The sequence below is a fragment of the Muntiacus reevesi genome, chromosome 17 (genome assembly GCF_963930625.1).
Source record: "Muntiacus reevesi chromosome 17, mMunRee1.1, whole genome shotgun sequence".
Classification (NCBI taxonomy): domain Eukaryota; kingdom Metazoa; phylum Chordata; class Mammalia; order Artiodactyla; family Cervidae; genus Muntiacus; species Muntiacus reevesi.
Genome location: NC_089265.1, coordinates 25588721 through 25616292, shown reverse-complemented (window position 1 = coordinate 25616292; position 27572 = coordinate 25588721). Strand labels below are relative to the sequence as shown.

At 34.6% G+C, this 27572-nt stretch overlaps 1 protein-coding gene and 1 pseudogene across 4 annotated transcripts in view; one reads left to right on the top strand and one right to left on the bottom strand.

Moving 5' to 3' along the window:
* Positions 1-27572, top strand: part of CNTLN (centlein) — a 428538-nt gene that overhangs the window by 200319 nt on the left and 200647 nt on the right. For 3 of the 4 annotated variants that reach the window (XM_065908220.1, XM_065908219.1, XM_065908217.1), the window contains 2 exons: positions 16611-16748; positions 26016-26174. In XM_065908220.1, the coding sequence (XP_065764292.1) occupies positions 16611-16748; positions 26016-26174 (297 nt within the window). Of the gene's footprint in view, positions 1-16610; positions 16749-26011; positions 26175-27572 lie in introns of all 4 variants that reach the window. The other variant, XM_065908218.1, reaches the window with a different exon arrangement.
* Positions 300-802, bottom strand: LOC136148602 (NADH dehydrogenase [ubiquinone] 1 beta subcomplex subunit 7 pseudogene; annotated as a pseudogene).

Here is a 27572-nt window from a genome sequence, read left to right as displayed (position 1 = left end):
TTGATGATCATTTTCATTTCCTTTTTTTGTCATTCAGATAGTCTACTGTGATTTTTAGTCTTTTTTTCTATTAGAGTGTTTGCATTTTCTTATTAATTTGTAAGCATTCTTTATTCTAGATAGCAGTGCTTTGTTTTACATATGTACTGCAAATACCTTCTGTCCCATGAATCTTGAATAATGTAAATTAGACATTCAAAATATATAAATTTCTGTTGTCATTTTTGTTAAAATATTTTTGTTTCTAATGTTTTTGTTCTAGAAGTCTTATAGTATCAAGTTTTCCATACCCTGAAGTCTTTATTTTTTTATTTTTTTTTGGGCCGCGGGGCCTGGAGGCTTTTATTTCTTGGCTGGTCCACAGAGTGGTGGGCAGGTTTGCTACAGGGCCACCTCGGGGGCCACCTCGCCGGGCCCCAGGCCTTTGGCCATGTCCGCCTCCCTCTGCTCCTGTCTCTTCTTCCGCCGCAGCAGCCGCCGCTCCCGCTCAAACTCCTTCATGCGCTTCACATAGTCGAGGTGCTCGCAGTAGTCCCAGTCGTGCTGCTCGTGCTTGCAGGCCAGGAAGTTGGGGAAGTTGTCGCGCTTGCACTTGAGAAACCGGATGAGGTAGTGGGCACAGTAGTCTCGTTGCCGGAGCACCAGCTGGGCGTCATTCATCTCCTGCTGAGTGGCCACCATCTCGCGTTCCTTGCGCTCGGGGAAGCCGTAGTCGGGCGGGAAGGTGGGCATCTGCAGGGGATCGGGCTCCACCGAAACATCGCCCAGGTATCTCTGGGCCAGGTGAGCCCCCATGGCTGCTGTCACCCTGAAGTCTTTAATCTATTTAGAATTCATATTGGAATATGGTGTTCCACACCATATATTCAGTATTGATTTGTGATGCAGTTTCTCTCACATCTTTAAGTTGCCATGTGTATATGGACTTATTTCTGGACTTTCTATTATTTTCATGGGTTCAAGTATTGTAGTTTCATAATTTTACTCATTATTTGCTAGAGTGACCTACTTATTTATTCCCCTTTTTGTAAGTCATGAACCCTACATGTACCTCTTCTCTAGTAATATTTAAGAATCAATTCATTAGTTTTACTGAAAAATTCTATTAGAAGGCATATTGGAACATTATCTACTTTATGAATTAATTTGGGAAGAATTGTGATCTACTATTTAAGAATTTGGAATAAGGTTTTTTAATTTTCTTAAAATGGTTGTTTACTTTTATTATGTTTATTACCAGCTATTCATATTATTGTGAAAATATTGTTTTATGCTAAAAAATTTAAATTATATTTTAATTAATTATTTAAGGACATTAGCAGTGTTACTAAATTATCTTGAACTTCTTTTCAACAATTTTTCCCAAATATCTTATTAGTTCTAAAAATGTGTATATTTTCTATTATACAGTTACACTGTCAGTAAGAAAGCTGCCTCTTTTTTTTCTTTTGGCATATAATTCTCATACCATACGTTTAATCCATTTAAAGTGTACAGGCCAGTAATTTTTAGTTTATGTAGAGTTTTGCAACTATTTCCAAAATTACTTTCAGAACATTATCATCAACTCCAAAAGAAGCCCCATAACTTTTAATAATCATTCCTCATTTATCTTTAGCTTTGCAGCCCAAGATCACCACCCATGGGCTTTCTTGCTGTATAGATTTGTCTGTTCTAACCATTTCATATTAATGAAATGAATTTTAATGAATTATAAAATCTTTTGTGACTAACTTCCTCCACTTAGAATAATGTTTTCAAAGGGTTTGTCCATGTTGTAGTATATATCAGTACTTTATTATTTTTATAGTTGAATAATATTCTTTTATATAGATAATCTGTATTTTATTTATCTCAAGTAGATGGACATTTGTGTTATAAATATTTGTGTTCAAGATTTTGTATATACATATATTTTTATTTCTCATAGGTGTATACCAAGGAGTGAGATTACAAGGTCATGTGGTAATTTTGTTTTTAAGCTTCTGAGGAACTGTCAGACTGTTTTCAAAAGCAGCTATATTATTTTACATTCTGAACAGCACTGTCTGAGGGTTCTGATTTCTCTCGGTCCTTGTCAACACTTATTATTGTCTTTTTGATTTTTAGCCATCTTTGTGGATGTGAGTGACCTCATTGTTGTTTTTATTTTCATTTCCCTGAAGGTAAATAATTTTGGTCATCTTTTTATATGTTATTGGCCATTTGCATATCTTTAAGAAATGTGTAATTTCTTCTGTGCATATTCTAGATACAAGTCTCTTTATTTACATAATTTCAAACTGTTTTTTTTAGTTCTCTGATTTGTTTCTCACATCCTTAATGGTATTATTTGAACAGAAAGTGTAAAACTTTTATATTTAATTTATCTACTTTTTCTTTTGTTGTCCATGCTTTTGGGCATTCGCAGATGTATCTCAGATGTACATCTGAGAAAACATTGCTTAATCCAAGATCATGAAAATGATCCTTATGTTTTCTTCTAAGATTTTTATTTCTTACGTTTTGTTCTTTAATCCGTTTTGAGTTAATTTTTAAATATGATATTTGATAGGAATCCACTTCCATTCTTTTGCATGTTATTCCATTGTCACAGCTCCATTTGATAAAAAATAAAAGACTGTTCTTCCCACTGAATTTATCCTAGCATATTTATTGAAAATCAATTGACTGCAAATATAAAGGTTTATTTCTGGACCTCAATTCTGTTCCTTTGATCTATAATTTATCCTTATGCCTATATCACACTATGTTGATTATTGTAGATTTGTAATAAATTTTGCAATTAGGACTTGTGTGTCCTCAATATTTAGTCTTCTTTTTTCAAGGTTAGATTTTCTCTATCATTTACATTTCTATATGAGTTTTAGAGTCAGCTTTTCCATTTCTTCTGAGAAAAAAAAGCAAGCTAATATGATTTTGATAGAGATTCTGTTGAATCAGATCAATATAGTGAGTGTTACCATCTTAACAGTATTGTAACTCCAATTCATCAATAGGAGGTTTCATTTATATAGAAACTTCTTTAATTTCTTTCAGTAATGTGTTACAGTTTTCAGATTATAACTTTGCACTTCTTTGAGTGCATACATTTTAAAATATTTAATTATTTTTTTCTGTTATTCTAAATGGAATTGTTTCTTAATTTCCTTTTTGTATGGTTCATTCCTAATGTATGTATTCAATTAATTTTTGTATATTAGTCTTATATCTTGCAAACTACCTAAAGAAGATTGTTTCTGTAGGATTTTCTGTGTGTAAGATCATGTCATCTGTAAGTAGAAATTGTCTTCTTCCTTTCTAATTTCTATGTCTTTTATCTCCTTTTATTGCCTGTCACCCTAGCTAGAATCTCTAGTATGAAGTTAAATAGAAAAAAAGAGAGAGTGGAAATCTATATCTTCTTCCTGATCTCAGAAGGAAAGGATTTGCTCTTTCATCCTTAGGCATGGTATTAGCAATGAGCTTTTTGTTGATATACTTTATCAGTTAAGAAAATTCCCTTCTTTTCTTAGTGTGTTGAATTTTTATTTTTAATCATGAAATGGTGTTGGGTTTTGGCAAATAAATGCTTTTTATGTGTCTGTTGAAATGGTTATGTGGTATTTGTCTTTCATTTTATTCATTTATAAATATTTATTTATTTATTTATTTATTTATTATTATTTATAAATATTTATTTACTTATTTATAATGTGGCATATTACCTTGTTTTTTGTATGTTAGACCAACCTTATGCTGCTGGGGTATCTTTATTTTCATCTGACGTTAGTGTAATAAGTGTAATATTTTTATCTGACCTTAAAATGATAATGATAGCCTTAAAGAATGAGTTCAGAAATGTTCCCTCCCTTACATTTTTTGGAATAATTTGAACAGAATTAGTATGAAATCTTTTAAAAAGTTTGGTAGAATTCACCAGTGAAACCATCTGATCTGGGAATTTTCTGTGTTGGGAGATTTTAATAGCTGATTAAATTCATTTATCATGGGTTGAGATTTTCCATTTATTCTTGAGTCAGTTTAGGTATTTTGTATATTTCAGAATTTGTACTTTTCATCTTGGTTATCTAATCTGTTGGACAATTGTTTATAGTATTCTCTAGTCATCTTTTAAATTTCTGTATGGTTAGTAGTACTGTCTTCACAAGTCTGTTGCTGTCTTCAAAAGAGTCAGCTTTAGAGTTAGTTGAATATATTGTTTAGTTATGCCCTTAAAAGTATTTCAACAATAATCTTGATTATTTCATTCCTTCTTTCTCCTTTTGGATCACTCGGCTATACTTTTCTGTATCCCTAAGCTATAAAATTGCATTGTTGGTTTTAGATGTGTCACCGTTTTAGTATAGGCATTTACAGCTTTAAGTTTCCTTCTGACCTTTGTTACATCTTGTGAGTTTTGGCATGTTATGTTTTTGTCTTCATTTGTATCTGGATATTTTTGGATTTTCTTGTGGTTTCTTCTTTGATCAATTGGCTCTTCAAGAGTGTATTGTTTAATTTCCATGTGTTTTGAATTTTTCAGTTTTCCTTCTATTAATTGAGTTTTAGCTCTATCTACTGTGCTGGGAGAAGATGCTTTGTATGATTTTAATCTTCTAAAATTTATTGAGAGATGTTTTATGACTTGGCATATGGTCTGATATGTTAAATGTTCTATTTGTAATTAAGAAAAATGTGTATTCTGCTGTTTGGGGGTAGAGTGAACCATATACATCTGTTAAATATACTTGGTTCATAGTGTTTTAAGGGTCTTTTTTATCCTTGGTGCTCATCTATCTAGATGTTCTACCATTATTTAAAGTGGACTATTGAATCACACAACTATTAATAAAAAACTATTTCTTCTTTCAGTTCTGTCCTTTATATAATTTAGGGCTTTGGTTTTGGTGCATGTATGTTTACAGTGGTTACATCTTGATGAATTGACTTGACTCATTGATTAACATATAATGCCCTCTTTGCCTCTTATAACTGTTTTTGACTTAGTCTTTTTTGTCCAGTATTCTTGCATTCATCCTAGTTCTGTTTTGGTTTTTATTTTCATGAAGTACTTTTTCTCATTCTTTCATTTTCATTTTTTTTGTGTCTTTGGATCTGATAGTCTCTTCTAAAAACATGTAGTTGTATAATATTTTCTTCATTCTGTCTCTGCCTTTTGATAGAATTTAATCTGTGTGCACTTAAAGTATCTACTAGTAAAAAAAGATTAACTTCTGCCACTTTATTGCTTGTTTGCTCTATGTCTTCTAGATTTTTTTTGTTCTTCATTTCCTCTATTACTGTCTTCCTTTGTGTTTAGTTGGTTTTTTTGTAGTGGCACATTTTGATTCCCTTCTCATTTTTGGGTACATGTTCTGTTGATTTTTTTTGTGGTTACCATCAAGATTATACTTATCATCCTAAACTTATAACAATATAATTTGAGTTGATACTAACTTATTTTCAATAGCATAGAAAACTCTTCTGCTTTGTTGCTTTTCCCCTCTATTTCAAGTTGTTTTTGTCACCAGTTATATCTTTATAAAATGTGTGCTCTGTAATATAGATTTACAACTTTTTATTTTTGACTCTGAAATTATATACAGGATAAAAATTAGAGTTAAAACCAAATATACAGCAATACTGCATTTTATATTTGCCCATGTATTTACCTTTACTGTAGCCTTCATTTTTTCAGATGGCTTTGAGTTACCATTTTACATTCTGTCTGAGGTATTTCCATTAGCATTTCTTATAGGTTAGATTTTATAATGAACTCCCTCAGCTTTTGTTTATCTGTGAATGTCTTAATTATGCTCTGATTTTGAAGGACAGTTTTGCTGGGTATAGAATTCAACATTGACATTTTTTCTCTTAAAACTTGAAATATATCATTTAAATATATATAATTGCCTTCTGACTTCCATGATTTCTGATGAGAAATCAGGTGTTAATTTCATTAATGAGCCCTTGTGACTAGTCATTCTCTTTTGTTACTTTCATGATTCTCTTTTTGTTTTTGGCTGATTTTGAAAAGTTTAATTGTAGTGTATCTTAGTGTGGGTCTCTTTCTGTTGATCTTACTTGGAGTTTGTTGTGGTCTTTGGCTTTATAGATACATGTATTTCATCAGAATTGAGAAGTTTTGGGCCCTTATTTCTTCATTGTTGTGTCTGCCCACCTCTTCTGTCTCTTCTCTTTTTGGGATTCCCATAATGTGCATTTTTGTCTGTTAATAGTATCCCACTGTTCTCTTAGGCTGTATTCAATTTTCTTCATTCGTCTTTCTGCTTCTCAGAGTCAATAAATTAACTAGTTCTATCTTTTAGTTTGCTCACATTGGTTGACCCCTCTGGTGAATTACTCATTTTGGTTATTTTAATTTTTACCTCTAGAATTTGATTCATGTTTATAACCTCAGGCTCTTTATTGATATTTGTTTGGTTTATATTAATACATTGTTTTTCTGATTTCCTCAATTCTTTTACATATTTTTCTTTAAGTATACTTGAGATAGTTTTAAAGTTTTGCCTTGTAGATCTGATATCTGAGTTTCTTCAGGAATTGTTTCTGTTAATTTTTGTGTTCCTTTGAATATGCCATATTGTCCTGTTTCTTTGTATGCTTTGTAACCTTTTCTTGTTGTTGAAAGTTGGGCATTTGTGATAGCAAATATATGATAAAGCTGGAAATCAGATCCTAACCCCTTCCCAAGACTTTGCTGCTTTCTTAACTGCTGAAGGCTATGGTAGTCTTTGTTTAGTGCTTTGGTTTACTTTTGTAAAGTGTTTATTCTTTACTATATATAGTCACTGAAATCTCTGTCCTTTAGCTTTAGTCTGCTCTTTTTGTGACCGAATTTCACCTTGACTACCAACAGCTAAAATGAATAAACAAACAAAAAGAAAAAAAATCACATACAGAGGTTCAAAACAAGTTCCTTTCCCAGTCCTTATAGATTGGCTCTCTAATAGAACATTCCTTTAATACTTACCCAGACTTGCATTGAGCTCAGGGGTTATCCCAAAGGAAAGTGCCTCTGGATTTTGTGAATACGCATCTTTCTCTGGAGATATGTGTGGACTTATAAAGTCTCCCATGTGAAAGGGTTTTTTTGAATGTCTTAATTTCCCAAAGAATTTCCCACAACATTTCCCATGACTTAGGCATCCTATTGTATATCATAACCAGTCATCTTTTGCCCTGTGCAAAGACATCTGTGGTTTATTAGTTTACCTTATAGCAATTTTGAGCCATGATGAAGTGGTTGGATGGCATCACCAACTCGATGGATATGAGTTTGAGCAAGCTGTAGGAGTTGGTGATGGATAGGGAAGCCTGGCATGCTGCAGTCAATGGGGTCGCAAAGAGAGGAACACGACTGAGTGACTGAACTGAACTGAATTCCACTTTTCCAGTCTGTGTTCAGAGTCTGGTCAGAGATAATTCCTTTGCATCATTCCTTCTGGTCACTGCTAGACCAATTAGAACAGACACATACAATAATTTGCTAGGCAAGTTTTTTTTTTTTTTTTCTGTTCTTTCCCAAACCAGAAAAGATCACCTACTGGGAACATTGGCTACTGCCACTATATGAATTATACTGTTTTAAGATTCTTGGCTTTAAGATAGCTAGTGTGCTGAGAATAAGCTGTGGAAGGGCTTATAAAAAATTCAAGAATATTTTATCTGTTTTTTAAGTTGCTTTTTTTTTTTTGGTTCAACATTTTCTTTATTATTGTAAAATTTTGAGTTTTCCAACATTGGTTCTGGACAGTTTCTACTATTTTTTTCCATTTTTTTTCCCAGGCAAGAGTGCTTGGAGCTACATACTCTGCATTATGCAAGTGTCACTCATTGCCTTCATTTATAAATGGATTAGTATTTTTACTGGATATAGTATTACTGGATATAGTATTACTGGATATAGTATTCTGTGTTAGCAATAGATATTGTATTCTGGATACTGTATCCAGATACGATATTCTAGATGTATAGTATTACTGGATATAGTATTCTGTGTTGGCAGTGTTTTTCTTTGAGTATTTTTAATATGTTATCTCTGTCTATACTTTCCATTATTTCTGAAGAAAAGTCAGTTGCTAATCTTACTGAAGTGTATTGGAAACAATGAGTCATTTTCTCTTCTGGTTTCTAACAGTTTCTCCTTGTCTTTGACTTTCAGCATTTTGACCATGTTGTGTCTATTCATGATCATCTCTGTTTATAAATAGTAGTTATAGAGTTTGTAGTCTTTCCTGGATGTGTAGATTAATGTTTTTCATCATTGTTTGGTAGTTTCCAACCATTATTTCTTTGAGTATTTTTTCTGTTCCTTATTCTATTGCCGTTCCTTCTGATGGTCCCATTATGCTTATATTGGTGCATTTAGTGGTGTCCAATATTTCTCTGTGTCTATTCATTTTTATTATTTTTTTGATATATCTTCAAATTTTTTGTTCTTATTCCTACTAATTCATATTAAAAGTTGAGCTCTTCTAGTAAGGTAAATTTTTTTTTTCCATTTTAGTGACTGTGCTTTTTAGTATCAGATCTTCCATTTTAATGTTTCAAAACATCTTATATACTTTTTTGGTATTTACTATTGGATAAGATTGTCATTTTACTTTTTTGATAAATATTGGTACTTTTAAAAACATGATTTTCTTTTGTTTTTTAAGTATACTTATAATGTCTCTTGAAATCTAATATCTGAATTTTCTCATGGACAGTATCTGTTGCCTGGTTTATTTCCTTTTTATGAATGATGCTTGTCTCTTTCTTGCATGTTATAATTTTTTTGGTTGAAAAATGTACATTTAAAATTATATTCTATAAAGTTAGCACCATCACAAATGAAAAGCTATCTATGTCTTTCACTTTCAGTATACAACTACTAAAACATCCATAGCACAACAAAGATGTCTCTGTTCAGTACATCAGGATGCTGGAGAATTCTGTGTATCTGTGCACTAAAGGTGGCTGGATTGGAAAATATGAAGGATGCTGAACCAAGGGAACAGTGGAGGCGTGTTTGCAGTCCTGTTCTATTAACACCAGCAGCTGTGACCACAATCTCAGAGAATCTGACAGTGGCAGAGGAGGTGATGCACAGGATTCTAGCCTCCTGGCCACAGTAGTACCTACAGCCACAAGAAACTGGGCAGCAGTGATAGTGAGGCCTTATACCCTATACCTCCAGCCAACAGAGCAACCATTACTCTTGCCCTTCACTTGCACATCTGCAGCAGTGCAGCTTATGACACTGAATGCTACAGAGGTGCCCGAATGAAAATTACAGCACTGGACACCACAGAGGCACCCACAGGAAAGTTATAACACTGGATACCATGGAGGCATCTGCAGGACCCTGCCTCCTCCTGCCTCTTCCCTCACAGTTGTGGAGTCTGCAATTCAGGATCCCAGATATGAGGGAATAGCCCACCATCCCAGTGCCCCAGGCAGCAGCAACAATGACACTTGCGGAAACAGGGCACCAGTGACCCTAGAGACACAGGAAACGATAATGAATGCACAGGGCCACACAGAAGCCAAGGAACATGGCAAATGCAGACTCTCAGATATACCCAGGGGCAGCCAAGTAAGAGAAGCCCAAAACTTGTACTGTATCACCACCTACTGCAAATTAAAAGAAAGACTTCTAATTTCTGACCTGTTGAATTGTTAGAATAAAGCAGAAAGGTGTTCCCTACTTCTGTGTGTCAGCAGAGGAAAAACTTATCAAGCACCATGAAAAACCACAGTAACACTACCACAAAAAGAAAATTACAATTTCCCAGAAACTAAGGTTAAAAGTCGTGGAGCGTTGCAATGTGATTGATAGAGAATTCAAAATAGCTTTCATGAAGAAACTCAACTAGTTAACATGAAAACTCAGAAAGGTAGTTCATTGAGCTCAGGAATAAAGTTAATGAACAGAAGGAATACTTTACCAAAGATTTTAAAACTAAAAAAGAAACAGAAATTATAGAACTTAAGAGCTCAGTAAATGATATGAAGAATGCATTATAAAGCTCTGGATACAGAGCAGATCATAGTGAAGAGATAATTAGTGAGCTCAAAGATGGAAATTAAGAAATGATACAGTAGAAGAAGAAAAAGGATTGAGATATGAAAAGTGAGAAAATTCTACAATAGTTATTCAACTCTTTTAGGAAGGGCAACATTAGGGTAATGGGTATACCAGAAGGAGAAAAGAAGGAGAAGGGAGCAGAAAATTTATCTCTGATAACTGAGAGCCTCCCAAACGTGGGGAAACAACTGGGTATACAAGTCCAGGAGGCTAAGAGAATAATTACCTCAATGCAAAAACTTGGTCTAAGACATGTTTCATTAAATTTTCAAAAGTCAATGACAAAGATTTTAAAATTCAGCCAGGATAAAAAAAGATGGTAATCTACAATGGCCAATCTAGACAGCATATTAAAAAGCAGAGATGTTACTTTGCCAACAAAGGTCTGTCTATCAAGGCTATGGTTTTTCCAGTAGTCATGTATGGATGTAGGAGTTGAACCATAAAGAAAGCTGAGCACAGAAGAATTGATGCTTTTGAACTGTGGTGTTGGAGAAGACTTCTTGAGAGTCCCTTGGACTGCAAGGAGATCCAACCAGTCTACCTAAAGGAAATCAGTCCTGAATATTCATTGGAAGGACTGATGTTGAAGCTGGAACTCCAATACTTTGGTCACATGATGCGATGAACTGACTCATTTGAAAAGACCCTGATGCTGGGAAAGACTAAAGGAGGGAGGAGAAGGGCATGGCGGAGGATGAGATGGTTGGATGGCATCACTGACTCGATGGACATGGGTTTGTGTAAACTCTGGGAGTTGGTGATGGACAGGGAGGCTTGGTGTGCTGCAGTCCATGGGGTCGCAAAGACACGATTGAGCGACTGAACTGAATTGAACTGAACCTCCAGGGGAACCCCCTTAAGGCTATCAGGAGATTTCTCAGTAGAAGTCCTACAGGTCTGGAGGGATGGAATAACAAATTCAAAATACTGAAAGATAAAAGCTATTACCCAAGAGTACTCTATCAAGCAAAGTTATCGTTCAGCTATGAAGGAGAAATAAAGGTTTTCCAAGGCAAGTAAAAGCTCAGGGTGTTCATTAAAACTAGACCTATTGTACAAGAAATATTGAAAAGTGCTCTTCTGTCAGAAATAAAAAGGCAAAAGTACATGTATTTTAGCAAGGGGATAAATAGAATCAGAAAAATTTAAATCTTTATTCAAATAGGCTTCTAAATACTTTATTATAGCAGAAACCTTAAAGGGGAAAAAATAACTATAGCCTCTTGCAGTTTGGCAAAAAACTCAGAACATATAAAGGGATAATTTGAGACAGCAAAAACAAAAGGGAAGAGGAAAAGGGTGTAATCCATAGCCATAAATGAAGATGGTATCAAAAGAAAAAAAGAGGATTTTTACAATTGATATATTTTGCACAAAACCCACAGTAAACACAAAATATAAATCTACAGCAGAGACATGAAAATGAACAAAGGATAAACTGAGAAAAGCATCACAAAAACTCAGCAAACCAAAATGGCAGACATAAATACAAATAAAAGAAATGATGGAGATATACAACAACCAGGAAACAAAAAGTAAAATGGCAGTATTTAGTTTTCATCTAACAATTATAATTCATGTAATGGATTGAATTCACCAAGGTACAGAGTACTCAGATGCATTAAAAAATAATAAGACTATATGCTGTCTCCAGAAGACTCACCTCAGTTCTAAAGACAAATGCAAGGTGAAAGTGGAGGGATTGAATATGATACTCCAAGCAAATGACATTCAGAGGGAGTCGATGTAGACATAACTCATATCAGACAAAATATACTTGAAGCCAGAAGAGGTAATAAGAGACAATTTGGACAGTATATAATAAAAAGGGGACCGTTCATCAAGAAGATATAACACACACACACACACACACACACACACACACATTCACACACACATATCTAACATAGAAGCACCAGAGTATATGTGAAACAGTTACTAACAAGCCTAAAAGGAGCAACTGACCATAACATAGAGGTAGGGGGCTTTAATACCCAACTTACATTGATGGATAGTTCATCCAGACAAAATTCCGTTAAGGATACAGTGGTCTTAAATGATGCGTTAGACCAGATGGATTTGATAGATTTGTTCAGGATATTCAATCCAAGTGCAGCAAAATGCATATTCTTCTCAAGTACATTTGGAACTTTTCTCAAGTTTAGACCATATATTGAAACCAGTAAACCACCTGGGAAGCCCAGAGATCATAATGGAAATCAATTAAATGGAGACTAAAAAGACAATAGGAAAAAAGATCAATGAAATTAAGAGATAGCTCCCTGAAAAGAAAAATCAGCAAATCTTTAGTTATGCTCTTTAAGAAAAAAAAGACAAAGCTCTAGTTAATATAGTAATGAGTGAGGAGGCATAGCAATGAATACCACAGAAATATGAAGGATTATAAGAGAATACTGTGAACAGCTCTATGCCAACAAATTGAACAAACTAGAGAAAATGGACAAATTCTTAGAATTATACAACTTCCAAGATTGAATCATGAAGAAATAGAAAATCTTAATGGACCATATCACTATATAGAAATTGAAACAATAATCAAAAAGCTCTCTGGACCTGGACAACTTCACAGATGAATCCTGCCAACCATTCAAAGAAGATTTAATATCTATCCTTCTCAGACTCTTCCAAAAATCTGAAGAGGAAGTTATGATTCCTAACTCATTTTATGAAGCTAACTCCACTCTTATACAAAAACCACACAAAGACAACACACATAAAAATAAAATTACAGGCCAATATCTCTGATAAACATAGATGCAAAAATTCTGAACAGAGTATTAGCAAGTCAAGTAAAACAGTACATTAAAAGAATCATCACCATGATCAAGTGTGATTTATCCCAGGATATAAAGAGGTTTCAACATCTGCAGATCAATCAACAGGATACCACATTAAGAAAATGAAGGATGAAAATCATATGATTATCGCAATAAATGCAGAAAAGGCATTTGACAAGATTCAGTGCTCATTGGTGATTAGAAAACAAAACACCTCTCAACTAAATGGTTATAAAAATAACATACCACATCATAATATAGGTGTAAATGATAAATCCCCATCTAACATCATACTCAATGGTGAAAAACTAAAAGCTCTTTGTCTAACATCAGGACCAGAACAAAGACCCCTCTTTTCACTCTTATTCGACATAATATTGGAAGTCCTAACAAAAGCAATTAGGCAAGGAAAAGAAATAAAAGGAGTCCAAATGGAAAGAAAGACGTAAAAGTGACACTGTTTGTGGATGACATAATTTTATAAAATGATAAAAAAAAAGCTCCACAAAAAAGCTATTAGAAAAAATGAATATGACAGACTTGCAGGGTACAAAATCAACATACGAAACTGTGTTGCATTTATATATGTGAACAATGATTTAATAGAGAAATTCAGAAAACAAGTTCTATTTATAATCAAAACAAAAGAATGAAATACTTAGGAATAAATTTAACCAAAGGTGTAGAAGATCTGAACATTGTTAAGAAATTGGAAAAAATAAATAAATTAAAAAATATTCTCTGCCTATGAGTTGGAATGATTAACATTGTTAAAATATCCATATGACCTAAAAATGGATAGGTTCAATTCAATCCATTTCAAAATCACAAGGACATTTTTGACACAAACAACAAAAATTTCTTAAATTTATAATGGAACCACTAAAGACCTTGAATAGCCAAAGCAATCCTGAGAAAAAAGAACAAAGATAGTGGTATCATAATCCATGATATCACTTAAACTACAAAGCAATAGTAATCAAAACAGCATGGTATTTTCAGAGAAACAGATACATACATCAATGGAATAGAATTTAGAACCCAGAAATAAACCCACACTTATCCAGGCAATTAATAGACAACAAGGAACAATAAAAATACAATGGAGAAAGGATAGCCTTTTCAATAAATGATGTTGGGAAGCCTGGACAGCCACATGCAAAAAAAAAAAAAAAGTGAAACTAGACCACTGTCTCATACCATTCACACACAAAAGAAAAGTGGATTAAAAATTTAAATGTAAGTCATGAAATCATAAAACTTTGAGGATAACTTGGGTGGTATGCTCTTTGACACTGATCTTAGCAATGTCAGTTTAGATATGTCTTTTCAGGCAAGGGAAGCAAAAGTAAAAATAAACAAATGGCACTAAAGGTCCGTCTAGTCAAGACTATGGTTTTTCCAGTAGTCATGTATGGATGTGAGAGTTAGACTATAAAGAAAGCTGAGCACTGAAGAATTGATGCTTTTGAACTGTGGTGTTGGAGAAGACTCTTAAGAGTCCCTTGGACTGCAAGGAGGTCCAACCAGTCCATTCTAAAGGAAATCAGTCCTGAATATTCATTGGAAGGACTGATGTTGAAGCTGCAGTTCCAATACTTTGGCCACATGATGCGAAGAGCTGACTCATTTGAAAAGACCCTGATGTTGGGAAAGATTGAAGGCAGGAGGAGAAGGGGATGACAGAGGATGAGAACTCAATGGACATGAGTTTGGGTAAACTCCGGGAGTTTGTGATGGACAGGGAGGCCTGGCGTGCTACGGTTCGTGGGGTCACAAAGAGTCGGACACGACCGAGCGACTGAACTGAACTACATCATCCTAAAAAGCTTTTGCATAGGAAAGAATACTATCTACAAATGAAAGACAGTCTACTGCATGTAAAAGATATCTGCAAATGATATATCTGATAAAGGGTAAAATCTAAAATATACAAAGAACTCATACAACTCAACAAGAAATAAACAACCCAGTTAAAAATGAACAAAGGACCCGAATAAACATGTTCTGAAGGAAGACGTATAGATGGACAACAGGCATATGAAAAGTTGATCAACATCACTAATTATTACAGAAATGCAAATCAAAACTACAGTGAGGTATCACCTCACTCCTTTTAGCATAGCTCTTTTCCAAAATACAAGAAATAATATGTATTGTTAAGGATGTTGAGGAAAGGGAAGTCTCATATATTCTTGATGGGAATGTAAATGGGCAGCCACTGTGGAAAAGAGTATGGAGAATTCAAAAAGTTAAGAATAGAACTGCCATATGATTCAGCTATCCTTTTTCTGGGTATTTGTTTAAAGAACACAAAAGCACTAATTAAAAAAGATATATGTACCACTATGTTCATGTGGCACTGTTTATAATAGCTAAGATATGGAAACAACCTGAGTCCCTATCAGCCAATGAATGGATAAACAAGATATGGTATACATATGTGCATATGTACACACACACTCAGTAGAATACTACTCAGCTGTCAAAAAGATGAAATCTTGCCATTTGTGACAATATGGATGAACCTTGAGGGTATTATGTAAGTAAGGTAGTCTGATGGAGAAAGAAAACCACCGTATGATTTCACTGATTTGTGGAATATAAAAAGACAAAAACAAAATAGATAAACAGAAACAAATATATAAATTCAGAGAACAGAGTAGTGCTTTACTGGAGAAAGTTGTGTGGGGGAGTGTGAACTGGATAAAAAGGATTAGTCACTTCATCCCTTCTCTTACCTCCCTTTCCTACCGTCTTTCCTTCTGTCTCTCTTTCTATCTCTTTCTTCCATCCATCCACAAACCTACTGATATATATATATCATTACTCTTTTCTAATAAATGGGAATTTAAGAAGTACAGGTATACCTCAGAGATGTTTTAGGTTTGGTTCCAGACTGCCACAATAAAGTGAATATTGCCGTGTAGTAAGTTACACAAATTTTTTGGTTTACCAATGCATATAAATGTTATATTTATGCTATACTGTATTCTGTTAAGTGTGCAAGCATTATGTCTAAAGCAACAATTTACAAACCTTATTTTAAAGCACTTTATTGCTAAAAAAGTCTAACCATCATCTGAGCCTTTAGTAAGTTGTAGTGCTGTCCTCGGAGAAGGCACTGGCAACCCACTCCAGTACTCTTGCCTGGAGAATCCCATGGCCGGAGGAGCCTGGTAGGCTGCAGTCCACAGGGTTGCTAAGAGTTGGACACGACTGAGCGACTTCATTTTCATATTTCCCTTTCATGCATTGGAGAAGGAAATGGCAACCCACTCCAGTGTTCTTGCCTGGAGAATCCCAGACGGGGGAGCCTGGTGGCTGCCGTCTGTGGGGTCGACCCGCACAGAGTCGGACACGACTGAAGCGACTTAGCAGCAGCACCAGCAGCAGTGCTGTGCTTAGTTTCTCAGTCATGACTGACTCTGTGCGATACCATTTTAATAAGTAAATTTTTACATAGATTTTCAATTTTATTTGCTTCAGATTCTTAACTTTCACACCAGGAGACCATAATACTTTTACAGTTTCTGAAAAAAATGACCTGTGATGGGTGTAAAGTTTCTTTGATTGTACTAACATTCTTTTAATTAAATGAAAAAAAAGTAAAATTGAAAACACTATTAATTTTTCACTGTTATTTTGTGGATTTTTTAAGTTAAATATGACATTTTTATTTATTTATTTGATATTTATTATATTTGATTGTGATATGAATGCTCTAATTTTAGGCCTTTGAAGACAATTTAATTGAAGCAAGAAAAGAAATTGAAGTATCACAGAGTAAATATAATGCACTATCATTACAGCTGAATAATAAACAGACAGAACTTATGCAGAAGGATATGGATATTACCCTGGTCAGGCAAGTACTCTGACTCCTTAATTTAATTTAATGTTGTAGAGATGTCCTTAGTTATGTAGAATGCCAGCATTTTTATATTTAATTTTCTATTTATTGTTAACACTCCAGACTTCCCTGGTGGCTCATACGGTAAAACGTCTGTCTACAATGAGGGAGACCTGGGTTCAATCCCTGGGTCGGGAAGATTCCCTGGAGAAGGAAATGGCAACCCACTCCAGTACTCTTGCCTAGAAAATCCCATGGACGGAGGAGCCTGGTGTCCATGGGGTCACAAAGAGTCAGACATGACTGAGCGACTTCACTTTCACTTTCAAAAACACTCCAGAATGACAACAGTGTTTGTCTTCTGTGAGACCTATCTTTGTGTATTGGAACTATCTGGAATTAAGTGGGACAGTTGGAGGTTCCACAGGGTTGGAAAAAGCATGCACAAAGAGTATCCCTGTTTCAGATGCATTCATTCATTCATAGTTTCCTTATAAAATTTTTACCTTTGCATTATATAATATTCATTATTATTACAGTGAGTAATAAATGAGTAATGCAGTTTTGAATTTTTATTTTGTGCTGTGCTTAGTTACTCAGTCATGTCCAACTCTTTGCAACCCCATGAACTGTAGCTGGCCAGGCTCCTCTGTCCATGGGGATTCTCCAGGCAAGAATACTGGAGCGGGTTGCCATGCCCTCCTCCAGAAGATCTTCCCCACCAAGGGATCAAACCTAGGTCTCCCACATTGCAGGCAAATTCTTTACCATCTGAGCCACCAGAGAAGCCCATGTGCTGAATAGTTTTAGTTTGTGAAATAATTTTTCTATATCAAAATATTGAATTTTATAGTACTGCTTATAAAGTGGAAGTATTTGAAAAACTTGTGTTTTTAAGTGTTCTGAAAGATTTAAAACTACCTATTAATTTATTTTATAATAACCTTTATCAGAAAATAGTGTTAGAACAAATCATAAAAGTACATATACATATACATAAATGTCATACATGTATACACATGTACATACACGTGTACATTTTAAATTTTAAGCTATTTAAATCACAATGTTTATCACATACTTGTATAAGCACAATTTCAGTTTCTGGTGCTACCTGTAAAATATGTCATATATTTATATGCATAATATAATATATGTATTATGTTTATATAGGACATATATAAATGGACAAATTCTTAGAAAAGTATAACTTTCCAAAACTGAACCAAGAAGAAATAGAAAATCTTAACAGACCCATCACAAGCACAGAAATCGAAACTGTAATCAGAAATCTTCCAGTAAACAAAAGCCCAGGACCAGATAGCTTCACAGCTGAATTCCACCAAAAATTTAGGGAAGAGCTAATGCCTATCTTACTCAAACTCTTCCAGAAAATTGCAGAGGAAGGTAAACTTCCAAACTCATTCTGTGAGGCCACCATCACCCTAATACCAAAACCAGACAAAGATGTCACAAAAAAAGAAAGCTACAGGCCAATATCACTGATGAACATAGATGCAAAAATCCTTAACAAAATTCCAGCAAACAGAATACAACAACATATTAAAAAGATCATACCTCATGACCAAGTGGGCTTTATCCCAGGAATGCAAGGATTTTTTAATATCCACAAATCAACCATGTGATACACCACATTAACAAATTGAAAGATAAGAACCAAATGATTATCTCAATAGATGCTGAGAAAGACTTTGACAAAATTCAACATCCATTTATGATAAAAACCCTCCAGAAAGCAGGAATAGAAGGAACATACCTCAGCATAATAAAAGCTATATATGACAAACCCACAGCAAACATTATCCTTAATGCCGAAAAAGTGAAAGCATTTCCCCTAAAGTCAGGAACAAGAAAAGCGTGCCCCATCTCACCACCACTATTCAACATAGTTTTGGAAGTTTTGGCCATAGCAGTCAGAGCAGAATAAGAAATAAAAGGAATCCAGATTGGAAAAGAAGTAAAACTCTCACTGTTTGCAGATGACATGATCCTCTACATAGAAAACACTAAAGACTCCACCAGAAATTTACTAGAGCTAATCAATGAATATAGTAAAGTTGCAGGATATAAAAATAACACACGGAAATCTCTTGCATTCCTATACACTAACAATGAGAAAACAGAAAGAGAAATTAAGGAAACAATTCCATTCACCATTGCAATGAAAAGAATAAAATACTTAGGTATAAATCTACCTAAAGAAACAAAAGACCTATATATAGAAAACTATGAACCATTGATGAAAGAAATCAAAGAGGACACAAACAGATGGAGAAATATACTGTGTTCATGGATTGGAAGAATCAATATAGTATAAATGAGTATACTACCCACAGCAATCTGTAGATTTAATGCAATCCATATAAAGCTACGAACAGTATCTTTCACAGAACTAGAACAAATAATTTCACAATTTGAATGGAAATACAAAAAGCCTTGAATAGCTAAAGAAATCTTGAGAAAGAAGAATGGAACTGGAGGAATCAACCTGCCTGACTTCAGGCTATACTACAAAGCTACAGTCTTCAACACAGTATGATACTGGCACAAAGACAGAAATATAAACCAATGGAACAAAATAGAAAGCTCAGAGATAAATCCACGCACCTATTGACACCTTATCTTTGACAAAGGAGGCAAGAATATACAATGGAGAAAAGACAATCTCTGTAACAAGTGGTGCTGGGAGAACTGGTCAACCACTTGTAAAAGAATGAAACTAGAACACTTTCTAACACCATACACAAAAATAAACTCAAAAATGTATTAAAGATCTAAATGTAAGACCAGAAACTATAAAGCTCCTAGAGGAAATCATAGGCAGAACACTCTGTGACATAAATCACAGCAGGATCCTGTATAACCCACCTCCCAGAGTAATGGAAATAAAAACAAAAAAGAAAAAAAAGGCTATGGTTTTTCCAGTAGTCACGTATGGATGTCAGAGTTGGACTATAAAGAAAGCTGAGTGCTGAAGAATTGGTGCTTTTGAACTGTGGTGTTGGAGAAGACTCTTTAGAGTCCCTTGGACTGCAAGGAGATCCAACCAGTCCATCCTAAAGGAGATCAGTCCTGGGTGTGCTTTGGAAGAACTGATGCTGAAGCTGAAACTCCAATCCTTTGGCCACCTGATGTGAAGAGCTGACTCATTTGAAAAGACCCTGATGCTGGGAAAGATTGAGGGCAGGAGGAGAAGGGGACAACAGAGGATGAGATAGTTGGATGGTATCACCAACTCAATGAACATGGGTTTGGGTGGACTCTGGGAGTTGGTGATGGACAGGGAGGTCTGGCGTGCTGTGGTTCATGGGTTTGCAAAGAGTCAGACACGACTGAGTGACTGAACTGAACTGAACTGGACTGATAATTATGGTATACACAGATATTTACATATATAGACTTAGTATTTACTTGCATATATTTAGTGTATTGTTTATATATCTATATATATATGTATATATCTGGGCAAGAGTTTTGGTTGGTTAATAGATTAATATAATATATACATTTATATATACACATATGTATCTGTATGATAAAAAATCCATAGTTTCTCATTTTAAAGATCTTACTATAGGGATATGGAAAAGTATATCTTAACAGATGACAGACTGATTGAATTTATCCATTCATGGTATAATTTTTTTAAGTCAATTATTGATGAAGTCAAAAAGGTAAATATAAATAGTAATAGAATATTAATTTTAGAAGAAGTCTGAAAATTATTACTTATTCCTATCTTCTTCCCAATAAAACAGTTTTTAGTCTTTGCTTGTTGCTCTTTGTTTGTACGTTTCTCAGTAGTTTTCACCACTGTTCTTTTTATTTTGTTTAAATTTTACATTGATTCATGTATTTAGTTGAAATTTTCTGTTTTGAAGTATACACCATTTATCTTATATGCTTATCTAGGAAATCTCAGAGACAGTCTAATCTCTGTTCTGTAGTTCAGATCTTCAAATAGTATAAGATAACTTTATTAATACTTTTTCCCATTAGTTTATTAATGGCTTTTATTTCTCATAATTTTGCATGTATAAGTTACACAGACATTATACTGTTTTAGGTTGCCTTTCTGAGTGCATTCCCTATTGTCAGAGTTCTTATCATCAACTATTACTACATGCTAGGCCAGAAGGGCCAAGAAGAGAAACTTTTTTTTCCTAATTTAATTGGAGGGTAATTACAATATTGTGATGCTTTTTGCCATACATGAACATGAATTGGCCTTAGGAATACATATGTACCTTCTCTCCTGAGCCCCCCTCCCACTTCACTTCCCACCTTATCCCTCTAAGTTGTCAGAGTACCAGCTTTGGGTTCCCTGCATCATACATCAAACTCCCATTGGCTATCTTTTTACATATGATAATGTACACGTTTCAGTACTGTTCTTTCAAATTGTCCCACCTTTTTCTTCTCCCATTGTGAGAGAAGATTTTACCAGATATCTGTGACATGTCTAGCCCTGGGAGGGAGGCTGTCTCATAGAAGTATTCTTAGAGGAACAGAGATACTGCCAACAGTGGGTTAGTGGAGAGGGAGCTAGGAAAAGAAATACCGTGACCTCTTTTTCCTTTACTCTCTAATCTTTGGCCAGCACTTTCAGCTACTCAAATTAAAACACAGAAGCCTGGGAGCCAATGTAATGTCATCTGTAGAGACTGGCTTCTCAGGCTAGAGCATAGGCTAAGAGTACTAGAGAGTAAGTAATATGGTAGAGATGATGAAAATTGGATAAGAGAGTACGTGATGCATTCTCCATTTCTGCTCTTTCACAGGGTTCCTGGGCATTTATTGCTTATTAATTTTTCCATGTAAACTTTAGGTTAAACCAGCTCATTTTGTGTTTGCTATTTTATTAGGGCATCAAACTGAAAAGCAAGCTGAAGGAGAATTGAATCTTTATAATCTCAGTTTTTCTGTCCAGAATATGCAATGCCATACCATTTGTTTCAATACCTTTGTGTCCTTATGAGATGTTTTGTTCCTCGTGTCAGTTTTGACATTTCTTCTTAAATTTACTCATAGTTATTACATGGTTTTTGTTATTATTTTAAATGGAATCTTTCCCATATAGTTTACAACTGATTTTCCTTTTATTGCTTTTATAGTTTTTGTTGTGCTGTTTTCTTTTATGTGCTATGATTTGGTGGGTGAAGTGTCCAACAAAGTTATTTTGTTTTTACTGTGAATTATACTTTATTCTTTTTTTCTGTATGATTATTTTTTCCTTGAGTTCTAATTTCTCTGAAATTAATGCTATTACTGCTACTCTTTTTTGTTTATATTTATATGATAACAAAGTACATAATTGTTTTAATACAATGGTACATGTTAATACAGAAAAGTACAAAGAAAATAGGGGGAAGATCATGCTGAAATGCAATCCTGGAGAAATAATAGCCAGTAAAATTTTATTAGAATAATTCTGTGTTTTTTTCAATACATATTTATAGATTAAAGAGTAGGCAAATGGGTATTTAGATAAAAGGGACTATAATTGAGCTTTTTTATTTGTAAGTAATAACTTTAGTTTTTATAATATAATGGAATGGGTAAATAAGACCCTGATATTAAATGGAGGGAATTATTAAATCTCAGGTAATTTTTTCTTCTCTATAAGAACCACTAGCCAACTTTCTAAAGTTAAAAAAGAAATGGCATGAGAAAACTTTGGAAGGTGATATAATTAAAAAAAAAAAAACTACATTTCATTTTTAGTTGGTTTTGACATCATGCTATGTATAATTAATATATACATTCAGCCATTTTAACTCCTCATTTTGTGTCTCAAGATGTATAACATTCATCTCCGTGCCTACAGATACTTAGGTTTAGGTTTTTATACTGCTTCAGTGCATATCAGTAAACTTTCCTACTCCTCTGTGTTTATTCCTGACTCTGTGTTGATTCATCTTAAAGGTCCATTTTTACCAAAACCTTCTCTGTTGCTCGAGCATGCTTTCTCCCCCATTAACATCGGATTTAGCCGTGTGACTGATTTTGGCCTGTGGAATGAGTGAAAATGACACATGTCATATTCTGGCAAGTGTCTTAGAGAGTCATTGCTTGAATTATCGTTGTTTTCTGCCCTCTGCCGTTAAGAGTGGCCTATTACTAATGATGCCTACCAGTTCCTGTTTGGGTTTTAGGAGAGGAGAGATTCTGCATATGTGCATTCAGTCATGTCTACCTCTTTGCTGTTCCATGGACTGTAGCCTGCCAGGCTCCTCTGTCTGTGGAATTTTCCAGGCTAGAATACTGGAGTGGGTTGCCATTTCCTTCTCCAGGGGATCTTACCAACTCTCAAATCAAACCCGTGTGTCTTGCATCTCCTCCACTGGCAGGCAGATTCTTTACCACTGGCACCACCTGGGAAGGCCTAGGATAGGAGATAGGCACATGTAATGTGAAGAAACAAATTTTAATTTGCGTAGCAGTGAGGTTTTTTAAACTGCACAATACTCTATTGGCGTTGTCTGAAACCCTTTGTCAGTCTTTGCTATCAAATCTGATGTCTACAGGAACATTTTTTCATAATTTATCCTGTGGCTCCTTCAGTCCCTTAGCATCACTGTAAATCAGCAACACAATAATTTTAATCAACATTCTTCCTGAGATGGGAAGAAGTGTTGTTAGTTCTCAGCATGCTTTCAGCTCAAACCACTTCTTTATTTTCTTTAGTCTGTGTCTGGAAGAACTTCTCAAGTTTGAACCTACCAATTAGTTCTTTTTCTATAGTTTTAGGTTTCCAAATAACTTCTCTCCTTACATATTTTACAGCTATTTGATATCATTCTTTCTTAGCAATCCTTCTTTGTGTTATCATTTTCATTTCATCCATTCAACAACTGTCTTATCCCATGTATCCTAGAATACAGAGACTGTGAAGATTAAGTACTCACTCCTTACTTGAGGGTGAATTCAATTCCATGGCAGAGTTAGTGAGAGAAGAATAATCTAAGGGTCTTTCCCCTTCCTCTCTTGTTTCATATTTTCTCAAGGTATTGTACCATTATTGATTCTCTTCTTTCCCTTTCACCATTTTTGGATTACTATTTTCTGCAGATCTCAGTTTTTTGAATATTACAGAAAAGTGCTATAGTCTGAATGTTTATGTCCACCCAATATTTGTATGTTGAAGTTCTAATGCCTAATATGATGGCATTAGGAGGCGGGTCTTCAGGGAGGTGCTTTCGTAATGATTGTGGAACCCTCACAAAAGGATAGTGCTCTTTTGAAAAAGACCTCCCAGAGCCTTCTTTGCCTTCCACCACTAGATGTGAGGATGTAACAAGTCTACGACCTAGAAGAGAGCCCTCAGTTGACTACGCTGGCAGTCTGATGTCTGACTTTCAGCCTGCCCAATTATGAGAAATAACTTTCTGATATTTGCAAACTATCCAGTCTGTGTTGTTCTGTTAACATCAAAAGGACTAAGGCAGATGGTTTATCTACATGTGTGGGTTTAGGGGTTGCTGTTGTATCTGGAGAGCATTAATATTCCAAACCTCTAAAAAAGCAGAGCTCTGGAATTCTTTGGCAGTCCCGTGGTTAGGACTTGGCCTTTTTAGCTGTGGCCCGAGTTCATTCCCTGGTCAGGGAACTAAATTCTACAAGCCCCATAGCGCAGCAAAATAAATAAATAAAATAGATTAAAAAAAACCACCACAGCTCATTTCTCCCATGTTAATAGTCATCCATATTGAACAAGTGTCTGCATGTATTTTATGTTTCTTCTTTCTTTTAAGATTTGTCTTACATGAATGAATCACCAGTTTGGGGTTATAAGTAAAGAAAAGTTTCCATTAAAAATAGTCTCTACACGTGTACCCCAATGTTCATTGCAGCACTGTTTATAATAGCCAGGACATGGAAGCAACCTAGATGCCCATCAGCAGACGAATGGATAAGAAGGCTGTGGTACATATACACAATGGAATATTACTCAACCATTAAAAAGAATTCATTTGAATCAGTTCTAATGAGGTAGATGAAACTGGAGCCCATTATACACAGTGAAGAAAGCCAGAAAGAAAAACACCAATACAGTATACTAACACATATATGTGGAATTTAGAAAGATGGTAATGATAACCCTATATGCAAGACAGAAAAAGAGACATAGATGTACAGAACAGACTTTTGGACTCTATGCGAGAAGGCAAGGGTGGAATGATCTGAGAGAACAGCATCGAAACATATATTATCAAGTGTGAAACAGATCGCCAGTCCAGGTTGGATGCATGAGACAAATGCTCGGGACTGGTGCACTGGGATGATCCAGAGAGAGGGATGGGATGGGGAGGGAGGTGGGAGGGGGGTTCAGAATGGGGAACACATGTAAATCCATGGCTGATTCATGTCAATGTATGGCAAAAACCACTACAATACTGTAAACTAATTAGCCTCCAACTAATAAAAATAATTGGGGGAAAAAATGGCCTCCAAAATATGCACTGTGATATATATTTATATAATATTTATATTTATATTTTTATATGAAATATCTCTATAAATATTTTTCTCTTCAAGTTTATTTTACAAAACGTGTTCCAGTTTTATATGTGGTGGATTCACCACCACAGAAATCTGGAACCCTGTATCCAGAGGTATAGTTTTCTTGGACCCTTATGCCATGAATACTATCCCTCCAGTTCATTTGCCCTTCTACTTACCAAGTTCACCCTGGGTGGGGTGGAAGAACTGATTACACCTTGTATTGCTCCCCTTCCTTCTGACGTTTTTGTCTCATCATTTCCTTTAGGCTCATTTAGAGGAGTCACAGGAATCCCAGCTCAGACCCCTGAAGTTGCAAACTAGTTGTGCTTTAAGAAATTTTTGTTTGAAAACTGAATTTACCTTTGGGATTTTTCTTAATACATTTAAGATTCTGTATAATATAAAATGAATGTTGAGTTAGCCTATCAGATTTTTGGCATCAGTGTGTATCAATTCTTAGAGCTGAAGTGTAACTTAATTTCAGTAAGAAGGTGGTACTATGTCTGTATATTGAGGACTTTATTATGATCAAGCTATGAAAGAAAATTGATAAGTATTTGGCTTTGAAAGTCATAGTGCCTCTATCAATACTTTCTAGGTATATGTGATAAATAGTAAATACTTTATATGTTAGTTCTCTTAGTAACATGCTTGCCTGCAGTAAAATTGGAGGCTGATCTGTAACTTTAGATGAACTCAGTTATTTAACTGAGATGACTTTTACTCATGCTTCTATTTATTGCTTGCTTTGCACAGGAAGGAGTTGCAGGAGCTACAGAATCTTTACAAACAGAACAGCGCACATACAGCACAGCAAGCCGAGCTGATCCAGCAGCTTCAGGTTCTGAACATGGACACACAGAAAGTCCTGAGGAACCAGGAAGATGTTCACACAGCTGAAAGCATATCGTATCAAAAAGTATGCTTTTATTCTGTCATAAAAATGTAAATTTATATGCATGAACTTATAAAAATATATAGAATTCGAATTTTTGCACATTTCAATATTTCTTTATTACTCCCTTTTATTTGCTTCTTCAAAATTAAAAATGAAATATGGTTCAATTTGGTAATATTTAAAAGGATGTGAGTTTTCTTTATGGCTGTTAAAGCTGAAGCATTTAAAATATATATGCAAATTTATTCTCTAGAATATTGTTTTTATAAATTGGAGTTTTGATATTCTACTATGAAACATACTAGGACTGCAGCCTGTAGACCAGGAAGGATTTGGGGAATGGAATTAATTCATCAAGTATGATTCTAGTTTATGACCTAAAGCCGTCTTTCATTACAGAATTTGTGCATTATTTTATTGGCAAATCTGCACAAACACAAATGGGTATGCTGATGAGGTCTTGAGGATCAATATTTGCCAAGGATTTTTCTCTCTTTATTTTGTGTGTTTCCTTTAAGTAGTCATTTTACTTTATAGTTGTTTAAGGAGCCCCTCAAGAAGTCTTACCCAGCTGAACAGGTATGCTGACTGATTCAGCAGCAATAATTATAGCTAGTAATTAAAAAATGCTTTTATTGAAGTTTTGTTTAGTATACATGTTTATAGAAATGACTTAGTTTCTATGTAGAGCAGCCCTCTGAGATTGATGTTTTTCCTCTCAATAGTTGAGGCAGCCAAGGTTTAGAGAGGTTAAGCAGTATAATCTATGTTACTTGCAAACTTTTTTCTATTTAAACTTACTCTTTTTCCAGAAAATGCACTGTGAAAATTCAGTATCAATAATTAATATGAAATGAAACTATTAAGTAAACCTTAAGCTTATGATGCTTCAAAACAGTGATTTTTTGACTAAATTCTGTGTTCCCTTCAAGTTTCCTTCAGGAGGTGGATGGTACCACACATTAGGGTAGTGCCCATCCTCTTTGCTTTGAATAGAATAATTTTGTCCTTTTGTTTTATATGGTGGGATTGCCCATTGTGTTTTGGTTTCTAAACCAGACTCCTTTGCTAGATTGACTTGAAAAATTAGACATTATTAGTTAACTTCAATTTTTTCTCTTTTTCACTGTGTATGAATTTAACACAAACATTACTCTCTCTTAATTTTCGATTGAAAGCCCCCAATCATCACAGTTTGTGTTAAAATGTATCTTTAGAGTTGCTTGTTGTTGAAGTTCATAATCCTTTTCTCTAATGTGTAAATACATTTAGTGTTTCTCCTCTCAGCAAGAGAGAACTTGGTAAGGTGGAAGAAAAAGGCAGTATTTCTTTTGCTATTTATTTTTTTCAATCTTTTGTTCTAAGAGTCCTTGTTCAGTCTTAACTTAAAATTCTTAATTCTACTTTTTGGTTGATTGT